The 21,465-nt window shown below is 44.8% G+C and overlaps 1 protein-coding gene across 1 annotated transcript in view; it reads left to right on the top strand.

Annotated features, from left to right (window-relative positions):
* The window catches only part of BRK1 (BRICK1 subunit of SCAR/WAVE actin nucleating complex), a 59,158-nt gene extending 47,663 nt beyond the window's left edge, over positions 1–11,495 (top strand). The window contains exon 3 of the mRNA XM_069206694.1: positions 10,716–11,495. Within this exon, the coding sequence (XP_069062795.1) occupies positions 10,716–10,742 (27 nt within the window). The 3' untranslated portion in view covers positions 10,743–11,495. The remainder of the gene's footprint in view (positions 1–10,715) is intronic.
* Positions 11,496–21,465: the final 9,970 nt, after the last annotated feature.

Here is a 21,465-nt window from a genome sequence, read left to right on the forward strand (position 1 = left end):
CCAGGGGACCCTGTAGCTGTCATGTTGTGCTACAATTTGTGTGTGTATCTGTTTGTGTAGTTGTGTGTGTAGTTGTGTTTGTTGCGGTTGTGTGGGTGCAGTGTCAATGGTGTGTTTATGTTGTGGCATGGATGTGTCAGTGTGTTTTTGGCATATACGGGTTGTGTTGTGTCAGACAGGCAATGGGTAAATGTGTATAATTGTTGTGTAGTGTGGAGGTGCACCTATGGCTAAGGGACAGTGTATGTCACTTACCACCCTTCCATAGCCACTGCCATTGTATGAAGTCCATTGAGTCCCAATACAGTCTCCCACCGTCTGTGAACCGCCGCCAGTACACCGCCTATAGGACTGTAACATCTAGATACAATGGGCGGAACACAGACGTCATGACAGTCTTCTCGGGCCCGCCGCCGACGCAGATTGGCCGTAAGTACACCAACCTCAAAATCAGGCCCTTCGTTTCTGTACTAGTATTGCTGACTCGCGATCTTTCAGCGACCAGGCATTAATATGTCCTAGCCCCTGCTTTCATCAGTGTGCACCCCTTAGATTTATTTCCAATGGGTTTGGTCTGAACCATGTGGCAATACGTGTATCTTGTTGACCTGTTGCAAGACAGCTGTGTGCATCAGAACAGAATCTATATGAGAAAATGTTCAATGTGTGTCTGAGATGAAATTGTATTATCTATTAGGGTGGTGCTGCTTTCTCCACACATAATACAGGCCTAGTGGGTATGTCCATACATGGAGACTAAACGTCTTTCACAATGTTTGGGGGTGGACTACAGGGAGTGCAGAATTATTAGGCAAGTTGTATTTTTGAGGATTAATTTTATTATTGAACAACAACCATGTTCTCAATGAACCCAAAAAACTCATTAATATCAAATCTGAATATTTTTGGAAGTAGTTTTTAGTTTGTTTTTAGTTTTAGCTATGTTAGGGGGATATCTGTGTGTGCAGGTGACTATCACTGTACATAATTATTAGGCAACTTAACAAAAAAAAATATATACCCATTTCAATTATTTATTATTACCAGTGAAACCAATATAACATCTCAACATTCACAAATATACATTTCTGACATTCAAAAACAAAACAAAAACAAATCAGTGACCAATATAGCCACCTTTCTTTGCAAGGACACTCAAAAGCCTGCCATCCATGGATTCTGTCAGTGTTTTGATCTGTTCACCATCAACATTGCGTGCACCAGCAACCACAGCCTCCCAGACACTGTTCAGAGAGGTGTACTGTTTTCCCTCCTTGTAAATCTCACATGTGATGATGGACCACAGGTTCTCAATGGGGTTCAGATCAGGTGAACAAGGAGGCCATGTCATTAGATTTCCTTCTTTTATACCCTTTCTTGCCAGCCACGCTGTGGAGTACTTGGACGCGTATGATGGAGCATTGTCCTGCATGAAAATCATGTTTTTCTTGAAGGATGCAGACTTCTTCCTGTACCACTGCTTGAAGAAGGTGTCTTCCAGGAACTGGCAGTAGGACTGGGAGTTGAGCTTGACTCCATCCTCAACCCGAAAAGGCCCCACAAGCTCATCTTTGATGATACCAGCCCAAACCAGTACTCCACCTCCACCTTGCTGGCGTCTGAGTCGGACTGGAGCTCTCTGCCCTTTACCAATCCAGCCACGGGCCCATCCATCTCAGGGGTGTGGAATTTATTAAAATATCTACTTGTCCACGGGACAGGTTGCTTCTCAAATCTACTTGTCCTGTAAAAAGATCTACTTGTCCCTTTGGTGCCATGTAGTGTGGCGCCAAATTATAGCAGCAATCTCATTATGTAAGAGCTCTGATAATAGCCTCTCTGATTATGCCAGGGCTACTACCATAGTAGGGCTTGAATACTTGCAGTTTCAATCCCTACTGTAGCAATTTCCTTATTTTTCCACCTTTCTGCAGATCTGCATACTGGGGCTGGAGGAAGCAGTAAGCAATAGTTCCAGGGCTGGAATGCCTTTGAGTCTGCAAACCTACTAACCTGCATGTTTTAAAGATTTTCACCAGCTTCTCTCTAATATTTTCCCATAATAAGAAAGGGTGGACATTTACTCCTGACAATGGCAGGATTAGAACTTCTTCCAGGGTTGGGAAGAAAGTGGCTGGAGGGAAAATGAACTTGCAAATGCTCAATAGATTTTCACATGAGCAAATCTACACATGCGTATTTACCCATGCTAAAATACAGTTCACAAATATTTTATAGGGGTACGACATATACCATGGGTGCACTTCTGTGACTTTCTTTAAGAATTTGGGGCCACATGTAGGTAGGTTCAGATTTGTGACCCGCAAATTGCGAGTCGCAAATCCGAATGTAGGATGGTGTCCCTGACACCATCTGTGATTCGCAAGGGCTTCGCAAATGCACCCCCCTTGCGAATGGCGGCCTCACAGGCTGGAGACAGCAGACCACCATGTCTGTGACTGCTTTTCAATAAATAAATGCCTCCTTGTACTTATGCCTTAGCTCAGAACAGACAAAGGGGTAACATATTAATTGACTTGGCTTTTGCACTAACAAAATGTGCAATTGCAAGAGTTGGAAGTCTTCTCCTCTGCTTGTGCACACTTGGAAAATACAGATCTGGGAGTGGGTGCAGGCAGAGGATGATGTGGTTAAATGATTATGGTATGTTTCTGACCCACGGTTCTTAATTTGTTCAAAAAAAAAAAAAAAAAAAGTGTTTGCCAGTGCCTTTCACAGGAGGCCACTGTAGTTTGCACCCATTGCCCCTGCCATTGATAGCATCACCGCAAGCACTAAACTTTACTCCTACAAGTATGACAGTTTAGACTTTCTAGGCCACTCAGTTACAACAATGGCTAGGGTGACAGGTATTCGTAATTTTACTGTATTTTGAATTATAAAACAGCTGTTGTGCTCATTTTAAAATTAGGTAGCACCACCATGTGGTGGACTGTCATAAGTGCCAGTGTTGATAATAAAGTGCTGGTGCTGAGCACAGGAAATCATTGGCTTAAATTAAGCACTGCTTTCTCTAGATCCAAGGTCAGATTGAAGGCCGCAGTAGATCTCCGATATGAACTCCCTTGTAATACAGCATGCCTGATACCACCTGGTTGCCTTTCTCCTAACAGGTGCAGCAAGTGCACATTAGTGAAGTACCTCCAAAATTCCAGATTCCGAAAACTTAAAACTTAATGTCAAAACTCAAGGTTAAAATGTTATGCTACTAGTTTTTGCCTAGCTCTGGAATTGTATTGTATATATGTTTTTCTGCCAAATACCTCTGTTTAATGAGATTGCATCACTTGTCAAATAATCTTTCAACAATTGTGTTCTTTTAACATTTCTCCGGTTGATTTTTTTTTTTTCATCATTCTGTTGCTTCATATCTCTCGGGTTTTTAAAATCTCAAAATCTGGATATTTTGAAAGAGCAGCAATTGTGGGCTTTATTTTTATTGGCATTTTGTCAGTTACACAGACCAGCAAAGCATGGTGTACATCGGAAATATTACGACTGGCGTAACACAGTATCAAATGACTCAGCATTTTAAATAGTTGCCGATTTTAAACAAAAACAACGCTTGCAAGCCACGTACAAAGCTGAGGCCCTAGATATTAGCTTGTCTAGACTCAAGTGCTATTGCCAAATGCCAAGAATGCATTAAAACAATAGTGAATACAATCATAGTCAAACTAAGGTTCATGCACTCAGCGTGTATTACAGTGGATATTCTGACAATTGAAAAGGGCTATAAGAGGATTGGGGGGGGGGTTGGAGGTGTTGGTGGCTTGGGGGGAATGGTGGGCAGGGAATACAGGGAAGTAGGGTGGGGGGGGTGATCACACAGGAAGGGCAGCGGCCCAATATGAGCCCTGGCCACCAGCTGAGGTTATTGGGCATTTTGGGAATGACCCGTACATAGTACTAAGAGGGCTGGTCTTTAGCTGCAGTCCCTTGCAGAACTTCTCCAGCCGAGTGTCCCAACCACTGGAGATGGAATATTTGCGGAGACTTCTTGTCACATCTCTGTGTAAGGCTTTACTTTTCATACCTGTGCCCAGGCCACCATCGACGTTGCCCATGCAGTGGAATTAGATGGAATCACTGTCTTCCACCTGCAGGTGAGCAGGTGCTTTGCTTGGATAAAGTCATATCTGTGAAACGTGTAACAGCCCTATTTCTGTTTGTGTGGCGCGTTAAACTCAGCAAGCACACTTACCAGATATGTAGTGTAGTGAGGCCTATGCAGCTTGACAGATGCGTCGTCCCATCTAGCCAGTATCCGGCCAGTGACGAACAAGCCCAGAGCATGTGTAAAAAGTCTGCACCTGGTGTAGGGCAGCAGGGACAGGTAGTGTCAGCATGGTGAAAGTATTGATTCGATTTTCTGGGCAGTTAAATAGGTTCTATGTATTATATAAAGCTGTATCAAGTTGAATCATGTGTTACGGGAGCCTAGGCATGCCATGCCATTGTCAGTACAGGGATGTCCGAAGTCTGTGTCTCCATGTTGACGCAAAGCAGTAAGGGGAGTGGCTGCGCGAGGGCACAGGGGATCACCTTTCGAGTGAGTCAGATAGCAACCTCTTCCCAGTACGTGTAGATATTGAATTGTAAGGTGTCTCCAAGGAGTGAAATAAGTTTGTGTTGATGTATAAGGGCAGATTGGCAAAATAATACAGCTAACATGGCCATCTTTGTGAGGGCTACTCAGCCTGCCACAGAGGGTGGTACAGTTTGCCAGAACGTTATTTGCAGCTGCATGACCGACACAGGGCAAACCTGATTTATTTTTTATTAGGTCTGTAGGCGCATGATAAACACAAATGCCTAGGTATCAGAAAATGCACGGTTGCCATGTCCGACAGGTGCCGCCAATGTAAAGTGCTGGATCACCCGTACGATTCGGAAGTGGAAAACAGCAAGACTTGCCCAAATTCACTTTAAGGGCCAATACTGCAGCAATCAGGTCAGCCGTTGTTAAATGGTGGGTGGGGACGAAGGTACAGAAGCATGTCATTCACGTAGAGCCAGATTGAATGTGTGCTGTCACTGAGGGATATACCCCATCATTTGTCTTGTGTACGGAGAAAGTAGGCCAAAGGCTCCATCACCAGGGAAAACTGGAGCGGGGATAGTGTGCAGCCCTGCCTCGTGCCTTTCTGTATCTGTATTGGGTCGGAGCTATGGCAGCCTATTTTACCCTGGCTGTCAGATTGGCGTACAGTAGCTTGATCAGAAAGAGAAAGCAGGTTCCCAGACCATATCTGGAGAGCACCTGAAATAGATAGGGACATTGTAGATGGTCAAATGCCTTCTGCAGATACAGCACCAGAATCCCGATTGTGGATGTATCTGCGGTGCATTTTCCAGTACTCTTAAAATAAATAAGTAAATAAAATAAAAATTTCATAAGTTAAGGGAGATGCTCCTAAATGGCACAAACCCATTCTGATCGAGATGGACCAGTTGTGGGACCAGGGTTGCAAGCTCGTCAGCTAGGATCTTCACCATTACTTTGAAGTCTGTGTTGAGAATCACAACGGGCCTGTTGGACTCCAGCTCCATTGTGTCTTTCCCTGGTTTAGGAAGTGAGAGGAGTAAGGTGTCATTTAGCATGGGTTGTAAACAGGCCTCCGATAAAGCCTCATCATATAGTGTTTTTAGGTGTGGAACCAGTGAGGAAGCATAAACTTCGTAAAATTCGGACTGTAATCCTTCAGGCCCAGGAGTTTTGCCCGTGTTGAGTGGGCGAATGGCCTCCTCTATCTCCAAAAGCATAAGTTCCCCACTAAGTTCTTCTCTGTGTTCAAACAGAGCCTGAGGCAAAACATTGTCAGTGAGAAAGCCCTCAATCTCCCCTAACAAAACAGACCAGTATAATGTTGGATAATGCCATGTAAACGCAGCATGTATATCTCTGGGTATGTAATATGACCCCTGTCCGGTTAAATGGACAAAATGGGCCGCAGTGGTATCTTCTGGCATATCAGTCATGCTGACAGTGTTCTTGGCTTATTAGCTTCAGCATGTGTTTTAGCATGGGGGCTGCATAATTAAGACATCACAGCCTCTGCAGCAACGCTCTGTGCTCTTGCGGCTCCTTATTGAGGCTTGCTCTGCCTGTTTCTGAAGACCGGGCCAGACCCTCAAATCTGAGTAGCTGCTGTTCCAAATGAGATATTTCATTGTCAAGCAGACTGCGCATGTTCGATGAGTTACCCAGGCAAGGACCTCTAATAAACCCTTTGAAGTTAACAGTCTGAAGGTAGCAGTATAAGTGTTTGTATCAAAATATTCTGCTATGCAAGTACTGACTGAAGCCCTAAACAGGGGATCTTCCAGCGTTGATGCCTGGAGTCGCCACATGGGTATTAGGGGAGGGGTGGGTGTTTGCTCCGAGTCAAGCTGTAGCTGTAATGAGTCATGATGGGAGTGTGTCCTACCCAGATTGTCTGTGTGGGATTGTGTCTGATATGCCTACGAACCGATCTATATGGACATGCAGTCAGTGTAGGTGCGAATAGCATGAGTATATCCACGCATTGGCATTACACTAGTGTCAGTTGTCCAACAAGCCCCAACGTTGTATCAATGTACTTAAAGTGTGGGCATTTCCATGTGGCTGTGGTGCGGTGCGCAAGCTTGAAGGAGCAGTCTAGGGCCACATTGAGAACACTTTCAAAATCTCCGCCTATAAGCCAGGGGAGTCTTCTCTACCCGGATATGCTCATGGTCCGCGTGCTAAAGAACAACATTTGCTCAGTATTGGGCGCATATATGGTACTTAGGAGCATCTGACGGCCATCTTGCTGGCCGCCACTAAAACATATCTGCCCTCCTGTTCTGTGAGCATGTGTGCAGCTGTGAAGTTGAGCCCCATCTTAATCCACACTAGTACTCCCTGAGGGTAGGTGGAGTAGTTAGTGGAATATACCTGTCTCCTCCATAGCCTTTGCAGCCACAGAGCCTCCATCTGGGTAATATCGGTTTCTTGCAGAAAAGCAATATATGTCGGTCTGCAGCTGTAGGAAGTTGGCTCTGTATGCACTATTTCAAAGTAAGGAATAGTATGCACAGAGTCCAAGGGTTCCCCTTAGAGGTAAGATAGTGTCAAAAAGAGATAATTCTAATACTCTATTTTGTGGTAGTGTGGTCGAGCAGTAGGCTTATCAAAGGAGTAGTGTTAAGCATTTGTTGTACACACACAGGCAATAAATGAGGAACACGCACTCAAAGACAATTCCAGGCCAATAGGTTTTTGTATAGAAAAATATATTTTCTTAGTTTATTTTAAGAACCACAGGTTCAAATTTTACAGGTAATACTTCAAATGAAAGGTATTGCAGGTAAGTACTTTAGGAACTTTGAATAATCACAATAGCATATATACTTTTCAAATAAATCACATATAGCTATTTTAAAACTAGACAGTGCAATTTTCAACAGTTCCTGGGGAGGTAAGTATTTGTTTGTTTTTGTAGGTAAGTAAACCACCTACGGGGTTCAAGTTTGGGTCCAAGGTAGCCCACTGTTGGGGGTTCAGAGCAACCCCAAAGTTACCACACCAGCAGCTGAGGGCCGGTCAGGTGCAGAGTTCAAACTGGTGCCCAAAACGCATAGGCTTCAATGGAGAAGGGGGTGCCCCGGTTCCAGTCTGCCAGCAGGTAAGTACCCGCGTCTTCGGAGGGCAGACCAGGGGGGTTTTGTAGGGCACCGGAGGGGACACAAGTTAGCACAGAAAGTACACCGTCAGCAGCACGGGGGCGGCCGGGTGCAGTGTGCAAACACACATCGGGTTTCTAATGTAAATCAATGGGAGACCAAGGGGTCTCTTCAGCGATGCAGGCAAGGGGGGGGCTCCTCGGGGTAGCCACCACCTGGGCAAGGGAGAGGGCCTCCTGGGGGTCACCCCTGCACTGGAGTTCCGATCCTTCAGGTCCTGGGGGCTGCGGGTGCAGGGTCTTTTCCAGGCGTCGGGATCTGGGAGTCAGGCAGTCGCGGTCAGGGGGAGCCTCGGGATTCCCTCTGCAGGCGTCGCTGTGGGGGCTCAGGGGGGACAACTCTGGCTACTCACAGTCTCGTAGTCGCCGGGGAGTCCTCCCTGAAGTGTTGTTTCTCCACAAGTCGAGCCTGGGGCGTCGGGTGCAGAGTTGCAAGTCTCACGCTTCCGGCGGGAAACGCAGTTGTCTTGAAGTTGCTTCTTTGGAATCAAAGTTGCAGTCTTGGATGAACAGAGCCGCTGTCCTCTGGAGTTTCTTGGTCCTTCTAGAGCAGGGCAGTCCTCTGAGGATTCAGAGGTCGCTGTTCCTGGGGAAAGCGTCGCTGGAGCAGTGTCTTTTCGAAGTGGGGAGACAGGCCGGTAGAGCTGGGGCCAAAGCAGTTGGTGTCTCCGTCGTCTTCTGCAGGGTTTTTCAGCTTAGCAGTCCTCTTCTTCTTAGGTTGCAGGAATCTGAGTTCCTAGGTTCAGGGGAGCCCTTAAATACTAAATTTAAGGGCGTGTGTAGGTCTGAGGGGGTAGTAGCCAATGGCTACTAGCCCTGAGGGTGGGTACACCCTATTTGTGCCTCCTCCCGAGGGGAGGGGGTCACATTCCTATCCCTATTGGGGGAATCCTCCATCTGCAAGATGGAGGATTTCTAAAAGTTAGTCACCTCAGCTCAGGACACCTTAGGGGCTGTCCTGACTGGCCAGTGACTCCTCCTTGTTATTCTCATTATTTCCTCCGGCCTTGCCGCCAAAAGTGGGGCCGTGGCCGGAGGGGTCGGGCAACTCCACTAGCTGGAGTGCCCTGTGGTGCTGTAACAAAGGGGGTGAGCCTTTGAGGCTCACCGCCAGGTGTTACAGTTCCTGCAGGGGGAGGTGTGAAGCACCTCCACCCAGTACAGGCTTTGTTACTAGCCACAGAGTGACAAAGGCACTCTCCCCATGTGGCCAGCAACATGTCTCGAATGTGGCAGGCTGCTAATACCAGTCAGCCTACACGGGTAGTTGGTTAAGGTTTCAGGGGGCACCTCTAAGGTGCCCTCTGGGGTGTATGTTACAATAAATTGTACACTGGCATCAGTGTGCATTTATTGTGCTGAGAAGTTTGATACCAAACTTCCCAGTTTTCAGTGTAGCCATTATGGTGCTGTGGAGTTCGTGTTTGACAGACTCCCAGACCATATACTCTTATGGCTACCCTGCAGTTACAATGTCTAAGGTTTGGCTTAGACACTGTAGGGGCACAGTGCTCATGCACTGGTGCCCTCACCTATGGTATAGTGCACCCTGCCTTAGGGCTGTAAGGCCTGCTAGAGGGGTGACTTATCTATACTGCATAGGCAGTGTGAGGTTGGCATGGCACCCTGAGGGGAGTGCCATGTCGACTTACTCGTTTTGTCCTCACCAACACACACAAGCTGACAAGCAGGGTGTTTGTGCTGAGTGAGGGGTCCCCAGGATGGTATAAGATATGCTGCAGCCCTTAGAGACCTTCCCTGGCATCAGGGCCCTTGGTACCAGGGGTACCAGTTACAAGGGACTTACCTGGATGCCAGGGTGTGCCAATTGTGAAAACAAAAGTACAGGTTAGGGAAAGAACACTGGTGCTGGGGCCTGGTTAGCAGGCCTCAGCACACTTTCAAATCAAAACATAGCATCAGCAAAGGCAAAAAGTCAGGGGGTAACCATGCCAAGGAGGCATTTCCTTACAGCAGCGCAAATATAAATATAAGGACGATAGGGTGTATGTATCCCACGAACATTCCATGTTATGATATTAGTGTCAGTTATCGTGATAGGATTTGAGCAAAGAGAGCCTGTCTACCCCATGGGTCGAGGCCATTCCCGCCTTAAGCGAAGTAGGCAAAGCGAGTGCAGCATATGATAATAAACCAAACAAAATCAACCAAATAAACATAATACCTGTGATACCATTGAGCGCAGGGAATACAACCCGCCCAAAAATGTAAAGAAGGATATGCTGGTGGTAAAGGGCTGGTTCTAGGGTATGGATAGCGGCAAAAACAATGAGGATATTGGCCGTATCCCATGTGTGATGGTGTTAGTGTTGTAAATGGGCCCGATGGCCACCAGTACCCCCATGTAGTGGGCAGAGGCGAACAGAAGACCAGAGAAGGAAAGCTCCTTGCAATCCTAGGAGGGACCATGCTAGTTATTCATAAGTGACATTGCTATGGAGGTGGGGAGAAGAGTGCAGCAGGGGAAAGGGCTGCCTGAGGCATCACAATAATTATATTCATAACTCGTCAGCCCACGCACAAGTGTGAGGGATGGGGCAGGAAGAAAGGTTTTTTTTTTTGGCTTTTCATTGTAATGCGCCAGACACAGTGTGCTTTTAAATGCACTGTTCATTGATAACTGTCAAAAAGATTTCTTATGTGTGGAAGCTGCAACTCCTCGTTAGGTGGAGAAGTTTGACAGATGTGCTGTGAAATGCATATACCCACCAACCCACTATTCCTTCCCTCCACCGATGCCAATTCAGGATTTCCATAATTTTCCTCTATGACTCTCACACAGAGTAGTAAAGAATTATCTTCATTGACTTAAAAAAAAAAAAAAAAAAAAACATGCCCATTGGACTCTCTCTTCATGTTTGTAAAGATAATCTCATGGTTGGTTTAAAAACTTACTGTTGGTTTACTTGTTTGGGCGCGTCATGCGTTTTCTGGCATTGATAGTAACTGTTGTTTCTTCTGCAGGTGACCAAAGGTGAAACTCTCACATAAGTAACTTCGAAGGTTTGGAAAGAATGGATGTTAAAACGCTGACCAATGTGGAAAAAAATAATCAATGAACATATACATTTTTTTTAAATATTTTGTTTGTTTCATCGTAACTTGATGCTGGCAGGGGCGTTAACTGCTTTTGTTAGTTCTGAACATGTCCCATGAAAAAGGACCTCTGTACCTGGATTGGTGGCGTGCAGCTTCATTTGATGTGGATAAAGAAAACAAATTGTGGAACTGAGGTTGGATTTTATGTCACCAAAATGTGACTAAACAAAAGTGCTAGCCTTTCTTTTTATCATGTGCACACAGAACCTTATCAGCTCTTTCATTCGTTCAACCTCCACATTTAGCTGGGACTTTTCGTAGTTTTGAAAAACAGAGTATTGTCTTAAAAAAAAGTGTACATTTTATTTCTTGGAGTGAATCTATTGCATAAAGACCTGGATGGGGTGGTCACATACATTAGCAGGTCCTTGTCTTGCTTGCCCGCTCCCCTTCCACCCCCTCTGCCCACAACCCTCCTACGAATGTGGTCTTAGTGCTCCTTATAGACAATTGCTGCTAACATCTGTGTTGGAGAAATTGTGGCAGCATGTATTTTTTAAATATATTGAAGAAAATCTAGTTGATCAGGAATCATGTGCCAATTTAGTCTTCACAGGGGTGGTTTTTCAGAATGTCTTTCTTTAAATGTAACAAAACGTGTTGTTTTAACTTGTTTAAACAATAAAACGTATTTGATTTCTTTGATTGGATGCTACTGATGCCATGAACAGAGGCTCTCTTTTTGACCACTTACCCATCCAAGCTAATGGGAGGAATTTGACTGTTGCCTAAAGAACCGCTTATCCATCTGTTTGTGGGGAAGAAAAGGTGAATAATAATCAAGCGCTATAATCTCTAAATGATGATTGATTCTGTGTCAGGAACGGAGGCGAGGATTAGGCTTAGTCTTTCTTTACTTTATTTATTTAACAGCAGCATTAACCAAAAAATATTAATCACTCATCAGAGCTTTGTTTCCCATAAGAGTCTGGAGAAAAAAAAAACCACAAACAGTTCCAGTAGACATCAGCCATTCATTCAATGGCTACCATGTCCATGAACAACTTGTGCAGTAGTCCTTCCTTCCTCTTTCTTCACTGCTCCAGCGGCAAGATAAGTACCACTCGTCTTACTATTCTTCTTATAGTGTAGTACGTTTTAATGTTTCTGTATTTCTATGTGTACTAGGAATAGTTCAGTTTTCTTTGATTATTGCTGTCATTATAGCTGCCGGAAAGATATTGACCCTTCACGGCAGTTGCATCTATCGAGTCCGAGTGCGGGGCAGTCTTCTGACCGCCAGAGGGCTCCGCACATACTTGGAATTCCGTGCTCTGTGCATCACACCCGGCAGCCAACATGCATCAGTTTCGAATTCCAAAACAACCAAAACTGACCGCCTGGGAAGACTCCAACGTCTCCGCGCTTTGTGCGAGCTGTCCTTTCATAAATAGATTTTGGGAGCCATCCTGGGGCTTGACACCTATTATGGTGAGGGCCTCGCAGACCAACAAGTTGAAAAAAAAATAAAAAAGGGACGTGGCCCAGGCAAATATAACGCTTGGCGTTATTAATTTTTCTCCTATAAAACTGTAAGGAGAGACAATTACGTCCTGCATTCCTCTTCTGCCCTAGGCGCGCATTATTCTTGGGCCTCCCCCCTGAACCCTAAGTGCCATCATTGAGTGAACGCACAAGGCACCTGCAGCGTTGTGCATATTTAACCCTTGCACTCCCAATTTTCAGCATGACTAAAAAACGTCAATTTAAAGACCCCTCGGGAATTTGTAGAAGAGAAGCAGATATCCAATCTGCCAGTTGCAGACAATTGTTGTCAAATAATGGACACCTCTATTTTCAAAGTTGTGACTCAACTGGTTGCCCTCCTGGAGAGTAAACTAAACTTGATGGCATCCCAATGCCCGTTACCCCTCACAAGGGAAGACCAGTCTGGGCCCTCGGTCTTCTACCTCTCGGGCAGTCACTGATTCTAGATCCCAAATGAAAGCGAGCAGGAGAAGATGGCGTTGATTTAGAAGCCTTTGCGTTCATCAAAAAGGCATTTATGGACCCCACTGCCTGGTCCTTTTAAAGACATTTCGCCACTACACCTGGAACCTCTCGAGGCTGATGATTCCCCGCACACCTCATATAGGGATAAGGACCCTGACAGACCATGGCACCCCGCTGGCCCCTCAGACTCTTCATAAGGGGACAACAAATCAGAGAGTACTCCCCTTGATGACTCAGATACTCTGGATCCTGAGGACTTAATTCATCCACAATCGGGGAAATGGGTCCCAGCACCCAAAGTGGCTTCCTGCGTAGCAGGGTGCCTCAGCAAACCCCTGGATAAGGAGGTGAGGAACCGCCTTAAGGTGGAATGTCTGCATCCCTCCCTAGAGGGCAAAGTGGCGCTCACCCCTGAGATTGAGGCCAGGATGGCCTCTTTCCCAGCTAAATTTGTAAAGGGATTGACTGGTCTTTGCGGGCTTGCCAGGACAAACTGTTAGATGTAGTGGGCCGTCTTGTAAAAATTCTTGATGTGGCGGAAAACGCTAAGTCTTCGGGTTCCCACATCTCCCCTGAGGCGTTGTCAGGCCGGGCCCACAGGCCATAATTTTCCTGGGCAATGCAAACTGCCCACTCTTGACAGAGACACACATATCCTTACTTGTCAAAGTGGACGCCAAACTGGGGTAGTTGGCCACATCTGAGACAGGCCTTGTAACACAAGGGGGTCTTTTCGGAGAACCTTTCATCTGGGAGTTGGGGAAATTCGTGAACACCTTCACCTCTCTGTATAGGGCTCAAACATCCATTAGGAAATTTTACTCCCGCCGTGTTTTTGCCTTGGCCGATCGTGGAAGGGGGTGCTTGACCGGCCGCCTCCCTCAGAATGCCTTCAGAGGTCCAGACACCAGATGAGGACAGTGGCAGGACATGTCGCATTTTGTTACCTTTTATCCAACAAGGAGATACCCCAGACAGCGGAGTACCAGAGGCTTTGACAGGGGAATAACAACCCCTTCAATCCCCATCAAGGTGATTGTTCTCCCCTCTATGGGGTGTCCTTTGGGGGGGAAACCAGGTTGGCACAACTGGGAAAGCCTTACTTCAGATGCCTGTCCCCGGCAGACAGTGAAAGGGTTTCATATAGAGTTTTATGGCTCCCCAGTCCAAACCAGGAAACCACAACTTTTAGCTTTTTCTGCGACCCAGATGAACCCGGTGGATGCCGAAAGCTGCAAACTCTTGGGGAGAAGCATGATAACCTGATCTTCTCTTCATCCCACAGCAACCTCTTTCTGGTAGAAAAGAGGGACGGGAGGATACCGCCTTGTTATCAACTTGAAGGAAATAAACAAATGGGTGGTATTCCGTCACTTCAAGATGGAGGATATTCACCTCCTATGAGACCTCCTGTAGGCCATCGACTGGCTAGTGCGCCTTGATCTGAAGGACGCTTATCTTACGGTGCCCATCTTCCCTCCACATCGTCGCTTCCTCCAATTTCAGAGGAGAAGCCAAATATTTGAGTTCACTTCCTTTCTGACTTTCTTTGGCCCCATGATGCTTCACCAAGCTCATAAGGCCCGTGGTGGATTTCCTCAGGTCCCTCTGTATCAGACTCATCGTCTACCTAGACGACCTTCTCCTCATGGACCAGTACCCTCATCGGCTGTCCACTCGCCTTCAATCCTCCATTCATCTCCTGGAACCTCTCGGCTTCATCATCGAGTTGAAATCTGCGCTGATCCCTTCCCAGTCCCTCCAACTTCTGGGTTTTGTGGTGAACTCAGTCAAAGCCACCCTCAGTCTTCTCTCTCGCAAACTGTCTAAAATCTGTCACAAACTCAAACAGACTCTAGCCAAGGAAACTATTTCCCTACCGAACCTGGCTCACATTGTGAGTTTTCTTTCATCCTCCACTCAAGCTATCTTTCCAGGCCCTCTTCATGGGGCCCTGCAACGCCTGAAGGTCTCACATACTCCAAAGTAATCCCCCCCTTTCGGAGGAAGCCAAAGAGGATATTCAATGGTGGATCTCACACAAGGAGGCATGGAACAGATGTGCCATCTTCGGCTCTCAACCGGATTTGGTTAGACGGAGAGTGGTCTTCCAAAGAGCGGTTTCTCCATATGAATTGTCTGACGTTATTGGCGGGATCCTTTGCAGAAAGATGTTGAACACGAGACAAACCTCAATGCTGTGTTTTTCTGAAGATGGAGAATGTGGTGGTGGTCCGCTACATCAACCATGTGTGCTCGAAAAGACTGTCCAACCTGGCGAAATCCATTTGAGAATATTGCCTCGACAATCGAATTTCATTGGTGGCAGGACACTTACTGGAGACATCCAATCAAGTGGCGGATTGGCACTCACATCATAGGCACGACTCGAGCCTTTGGAAACTCCACAAAGGAGTTTTCTCAGCAATCAAAAACAGATGGTTTCCCTTCTCCATAGACCTGCTTGACTTCAGGCTAGACCACCTGGACAGGGGCAGCTGGAGACCCGTGTGACTTGGACAGATGCGTTCCTCCAGGATTGGTCCCAGGAACAGGAATATGCGTTTCCCCCACCCCCTTTTAATGATAATGAGGACATCTTCACAACTCTGGAGACAGAAGGTGGACCTGAATTCCAGGATAATTTCATATCCGAAATTTCCAGATGGCCCAAAGCTATGCGTAGTCAGAATGACAAAAGCCTATGAAGTTATGACGAAAGAACTCTGCCCACACGGATAAAGACAACTACTTATCGCTCTGATGAAACCTCATAAAACGGTCTCATCCCCTACAATCGCCAGATGGGACAAGTGGGTCATGAGTGAAGCAGGGATAGACATACCTATATATTGATGCACACTCAATGAGAGAGGCTATGGCATCTAAAGCTTTTTCCTTAGCAGCTTGTTTAGAAGATATTCTTAACGCGGCCGACTGGTCCTCGGATTCCACGTTTAAGGCCTTCTATTTCAAGCCTGTCTAAAGTGTGGCCTCCCTAGTGGTCAATAAACTTTAAACTACCTTAATCCTCGCCTCTGGTCCTGACATAGTATGAACCATTTCTTTGCTATTGTAACACAAAGTTTAAATTCTATTAAGGACACCGAGGTGAGGATTAGCCCACCGTATAGACTGTGAGTCCCCGCCCTACATATCTGGTGGGTATGTTAAGTTTCTTGGTCTCATCCAATACAGATCATGTTGTGGTGTATCTATCGACAAGTTTTTGCATTTATGATGGTTCTTTGCAGATGATGCTATTTGTTGTAAGCCTTGAGACTGCCCTTCTACAATCTCTTTATTATCAAGGCTTGAAAAATCTACTGTACCACTGCTATGGGGAGTTTTATTTTATGAGGACAAGCTATTTTAAGAGTCCACTCAACCATTCTGGCAAGTGAACAAAGAACAGGTGTTCTGTTCAGTCAGAAACTGAATTAGCAATTAAGATGCCTTTAAATCTTATTCTTGTCACATTTACTAGGTTTTCAGAGGTCAAAAGTCAGTTTGTCGTCTTGCAGTGCAAATAGTTTTCCTTGTGACTGAAGAGTTCCAGGATTTTGTAAGGTGAATTGTCTGACCTATGTGAAATGAAAGGCTTTTGGCATCAGGTTTTTCCTTACACACAACACATAGTTATATATAGTTATATATATATATATATATATATATATATATATATATATGTGTCAACTTTGCAAACATTTCAAAATCTATTTCATTAGCTGTGAAAGACCATCTTTTCTACTTCTGTGTGATGAACAAAAATATTTCATTAGAATGAAAAAAAAAAGTCAGAACACTTTACTTGGTGATGTGCAAATGTTAAATGTTTTCTGAAACCCAATTTTAACAGAATATTGTTAATACACTATATAGTTTTATCAGTAAAGCTGAAGTTAGTGGGAAGGTTTTCAGACATTTATTGGAAATGTACTGTCTGTAAATGACAGTGCGCTACCACATCATGCTTTAGTAATATATTTATTAAAAGTGAGTGTTCAAACATAAACTGAGAAACACTCCTACCTTGATGGCAAAGCTATTAGTAAACTAAGAGGCAAGTCATGCATGGATCATGTGTACCCTATATATGGGCTAGATTTATTACACATGGAGCAAACGTTTAGTGCATTTAATCAAACAAAAGAGCAAAAGAGGATTATTATTTTTTTTTTAATAGCAGAAATGCTGAACTCACATATTTGAAGGCGCACTCATATGTGAGAATGAAGAAAAAAAGTTACTGTAAAATACAATATTTTCCTAGGGTCACACAATTTGGGACTCGTTTCCCGGTCAAATACATTACAGTCAGGTCAAGTTGATTATTCAAGCTACTCAATCTGCAGGTCTAGTAACATTTTAATAATTTTTTGAGGCCTGATTGTGTTAAATTATGAGTCGGTTTATAAACCAGTTGTGAGTTTTTTTTTTTTAGGAATGCATACCTCAAAGCAGGATTGAGGAGTTCCATACTTGCTGAAGGTTGCAGAAAGGAAGGACTACTGCACGGGTTCTTCAGGGACATGGCCGCAACTGATGGGCTGACATCTACTGGAACTTTTTGTCTCCTCCCTCCCCCCCCGCGACTCTCATAGGAAACAAAGTTCTGATAAGTGATTAACATTTCTTGGTTAATGCTGCTGTTAAATAAAGTAAAGAAAGACTAAGCCTAATCCCCACCTCTGTGTCCTTAATAGAATTGAAACTTTCCGTTACAATAATTATTAAATTTTTAATTCTTCACAGTTTTACTTACATGGTGAAGTAACTAGACTGTTCATTTGGTAGATGTACATTGAAGACTATATAGGTTTCCGGTGTTTTTTTTATTTATTTTTTATTCAAACCATTGTACTGCGGATGCTTGACAGCAGGTGCTGGAACACTGTACACAACCAAAGTAAAACATATAAAGTCTATAACAAAACACATACAAAAACATGAAACTATATATGAAGCAGCACTTTAAAACTATTTTTTGACAATAGCTGTATGCTGAAAAATGTATTAATTAAATTAAAGACCTTAATGCAAGAAGAATTTCCAATGTAAAGTTTGTAATTAAGATCAGGCATGGTTTTAGAATCTTACTGCTTAAAGGACAGTTCAGCAAATCTAGGTCTTGAAGTGCATTCTCTCACCATGTTTTGTACCTGGTAAACAATCTTCCAATTTAGCTAAAACAGGTTGGGAGCTCTACGTATTACTCTCTACGGACAAAGACCAACTATCATGATACATGAGTTTATGTCTAGAGATCCTAAGCACTGGCTGCACCAACCATGGTGAAAACAATTTTTTTTTAATGGCATTAAGTGTTACCATGCACTGCATTTATCAGAATGCACCTGATTGAACTGGGTGTTGGGATGAAAAGGCTGTGTGCTCCCGTCCTGTTTTTGCTGTTAACATTTAGGCCCATATTTATACTTTCTTAGCGCCGCATTTGCATCATTTTTTGACACAAATGCGGCGCAAACTTGCAAAATACAATTGTATTTTGTAAGTTTGCGCTGTTTTTGCATCAAAAAGCGGCGCAAATGCGGCGGTAAAAAAGTATAAATCTGGGCCTAAGCTTTCTTCTCCTGCTTTGAGCTCCACGCAAATAGTTTTTCTAGTCTCAGATATCACTTTAAAAATAAATGCTGGAGGCCAACGATCCATTCACCTCAAGAGATCTTTATTTCGTAGCTTTGAATAAAAAATTTGCTAGCATTCGCACCAAGAATTTTCAATTCTATTACGGACACGGAGGCTCAGATTATGCTTCTCTTTCTTTACTACTCAAATTACAGCAGCCAATCACAAAACACACAAACTCAAACTACATTTCCCAACATGCTTTTGTCAACATGTCCACCAATCATGTATCCTTAGATCCTATTAGAGTCCATAACGTCAACCAGAACTCCTCTTTCTTTACTCTGCAGAACTCCATCACGATGAACCTTCGTTAACCAAAACTTGACGAACATCTTCAAAGAAACCCCATCTGCATGAAGAAAACCAACCACAGAAAGAACCAGGCTTGAAACAATTCTCCAGGTAGTCAGATTTCAGCTCAGATCCTAAGAATAACCTATGGTAATCTTACTCACACACATCATATCTCGGGTGGGCAAACTTAAATACTACATACATATCGTTCAAGTACTACATTGATAAATGACACAGTCATAGATAAAGTGGGATAATCCTCGCCCCGTGTCCTTAATAGAATTGAATTCTTGGTGCGAGTTCAAGCAAATTTTTCATTCTATGTCAGGATCGGAGGCTCAGATTATGCTAGTTCAAAGATGCATGAAAAACTCTTGACGCAAAATCACCCACTGGTTTATAATAAAACTGCTTAAAAGTAGAATCTGAAGACCAGTCAGCTGATCTCATAATGTCCTGCACGGACACTCCCAAATGCACAGATTTACATGCCATCGCACCCCTAATCGAGTGCGCACCAACTTGTTGAAGATCAATGCCTGCCTCGACCATTAAATCTCTTAACCACCTCGCAGTGGTCGCTGCAGAGACACTGATCAAAGGCTTACGTAATGAAATCAGTAATTGACCCATCAGATTTGACCTCAACGTTCTAGTACGTTCTTCAAACGACTTCAAGCAATTGACAACACACAATTTAGTGGAAAACGAATATGCAAAATACTCTATACTTATAGATTTTTATTTTTTTTTAGTCATTGTAGAGATAGAGAAAGAAACACCCTCTGGTGTAAAAACTCTACCTTCAAGATCCAGAGCTTTCACATCCGATGACTGTCGACAAGCTGCCAAATATAAAAGCATTGCTAATTTGGCAGACAATTGTTTCCTTGTCAAAACCAGAATTATCTGGCCAAGTCTCAAACAATCTGTGAATCAGATTCACATCCCACAGACACGTGTATTTTGGGTTTGGAGGAATGGAAACTCTCACACCCTTAAGGAGTTTAACAACAACAGGATGCATGTCCACTGGGTTGTTATTAACTCTGACATGGCCAGCTGAAATGGCTGATCGAAAATATACCGTTCCAGGCACCAACATTGCCAAGCTCTCCAAGCTTAGGAGTATCTCTTCCTAGTAGATGGTGCCCATGCTCTCCTGATAATGTTTGCAGCCGAGTCCGAAATGCCTTGCAAGTGCCACTGTTGCCTGTAAGCCTCCAAGCCATCAGATGCAATTGTCTCCCCACTACTAGAGGATGCCTCACGCCCTGGAGGCCCAACAGCATGTCCGGAGACCAAGGAAGACATAGAGATGAATCGCTCGCAAGCTCCAGAAGTAATGGGAACCAAGGTTGTGCCCTCCAAATTTGGGTGTTCAACACTAGTTCTGCCCCCACCTCTTGATCTGAGTCGCCACCCTTGGAATCATTGCGAAGGGGGGAAAACGCATAATTGAGAGACCCTGACCAATCCTGAGCGAAGGCATCTGTGGCCTTCGCGAGAGGATCCAGCCTCCAGCTGAAGAACTCCTTGAGCTGTCGGGTCAGACATGAGGCAAAAAGGTCTATCTTGCACTGACCCCACAGTTGTTGAGTTAACTGGAATAACTGAGGAAGAAGCTTCCAGTCGCTGTAGTCCCTTAGATACCTGGAATTCCAACCTGCTACTACATTGACCTGACCCGGAATATACTCCGCTATCTCTGTCAACCTGTGGGCTAAGCAATAATGCCAAAAATCTTTGGCTATCTCGGCCAGGGCAGGCGACCAGGTGCCCCCCCAACTTGTTGATGTATCTGACTGCCGAGATATTGTCCATCCGCAGAAGAATGGAGCACAAAACCTTCTTGGCAGATAAGGTCTTTATTGCAAAAGACCCTGCCAGTAACTCCAGACAATTGATATGCAACTGAAGCTCCTGCTGAGAACATCTCCCTCCTGTCTAGATGTCCCCACATCGAGCTTCCCAGCCCCACCAGCTGGCATCCGATTCTATTACAGTCTCCGGCTGGGAACTGAAGATAGCCCTACCATTCCACGCATCCACTTGCATCAACCACCAACTGAGTTACATTCCCACCTCCTCCCTCAGAGGAATCAAATCGGAATATGTCAGGCCTCTCTGAAGGTGCTGGATTTTGAGCCTCTGTAAGGACCTGTATTGAAGGGGTCCCGGGAAAATCGCCTGAATTGAAAATTGAAGAGGCTAACTAGCCCACAGTACCTGTGATTTTCCTCTGAGACGGCGAGGGCTGGGCTAACGGTACCTGCAACTCCTCCTTGATGTCCCGAAGCTTGACTTTGGGAAGGATCAATTGGGACATCTTGGAATTGATCACAAAACCTAAGAATTCTACTGTTCTGGTGGGAGCAAGAATCAATTTTTTTCTCATTTATGACAAACCCAAGATCCTGTAGAAGAGAGATCGTCATGACACTGTGCTGCTTGAGCAGGTCTTGGGATTTCTCCATAAGCAGTGTATGGCCCAGATATATGATCATGCGAATCCCTTTCTCCCTTATATGCGCTACCACCAGCTTGAGCAGCTTGGTGAAGCACCAAGGCGCTGACGAAAGCCTGAAAGGCATGACTAAATACTCCATCCAACTGTCCTTCCACCTGAACTGGAGGAATCTCCTGTGAGGATGCCAAATGGGAATAGTGAGATGCATCTAACCGCATCAACCAGTCCCCTGTCTGAAGGAGATCT

This window comes from Pleurodeles waltl, chromosome 9, assembly GCF_031143425.1.
Source record: "Pleurodeles waltl isolate 20211129_DDA chromosome 9, aPleWal1.hap1.20221129, whole genome shotgun sequence".
Taxonomy (NCBI): Eukaryota; Metazoa; Chordata; class Amphibia; order Caudata; family Salamandridae; genus Pleurodeles; species Pleurodeles waltl.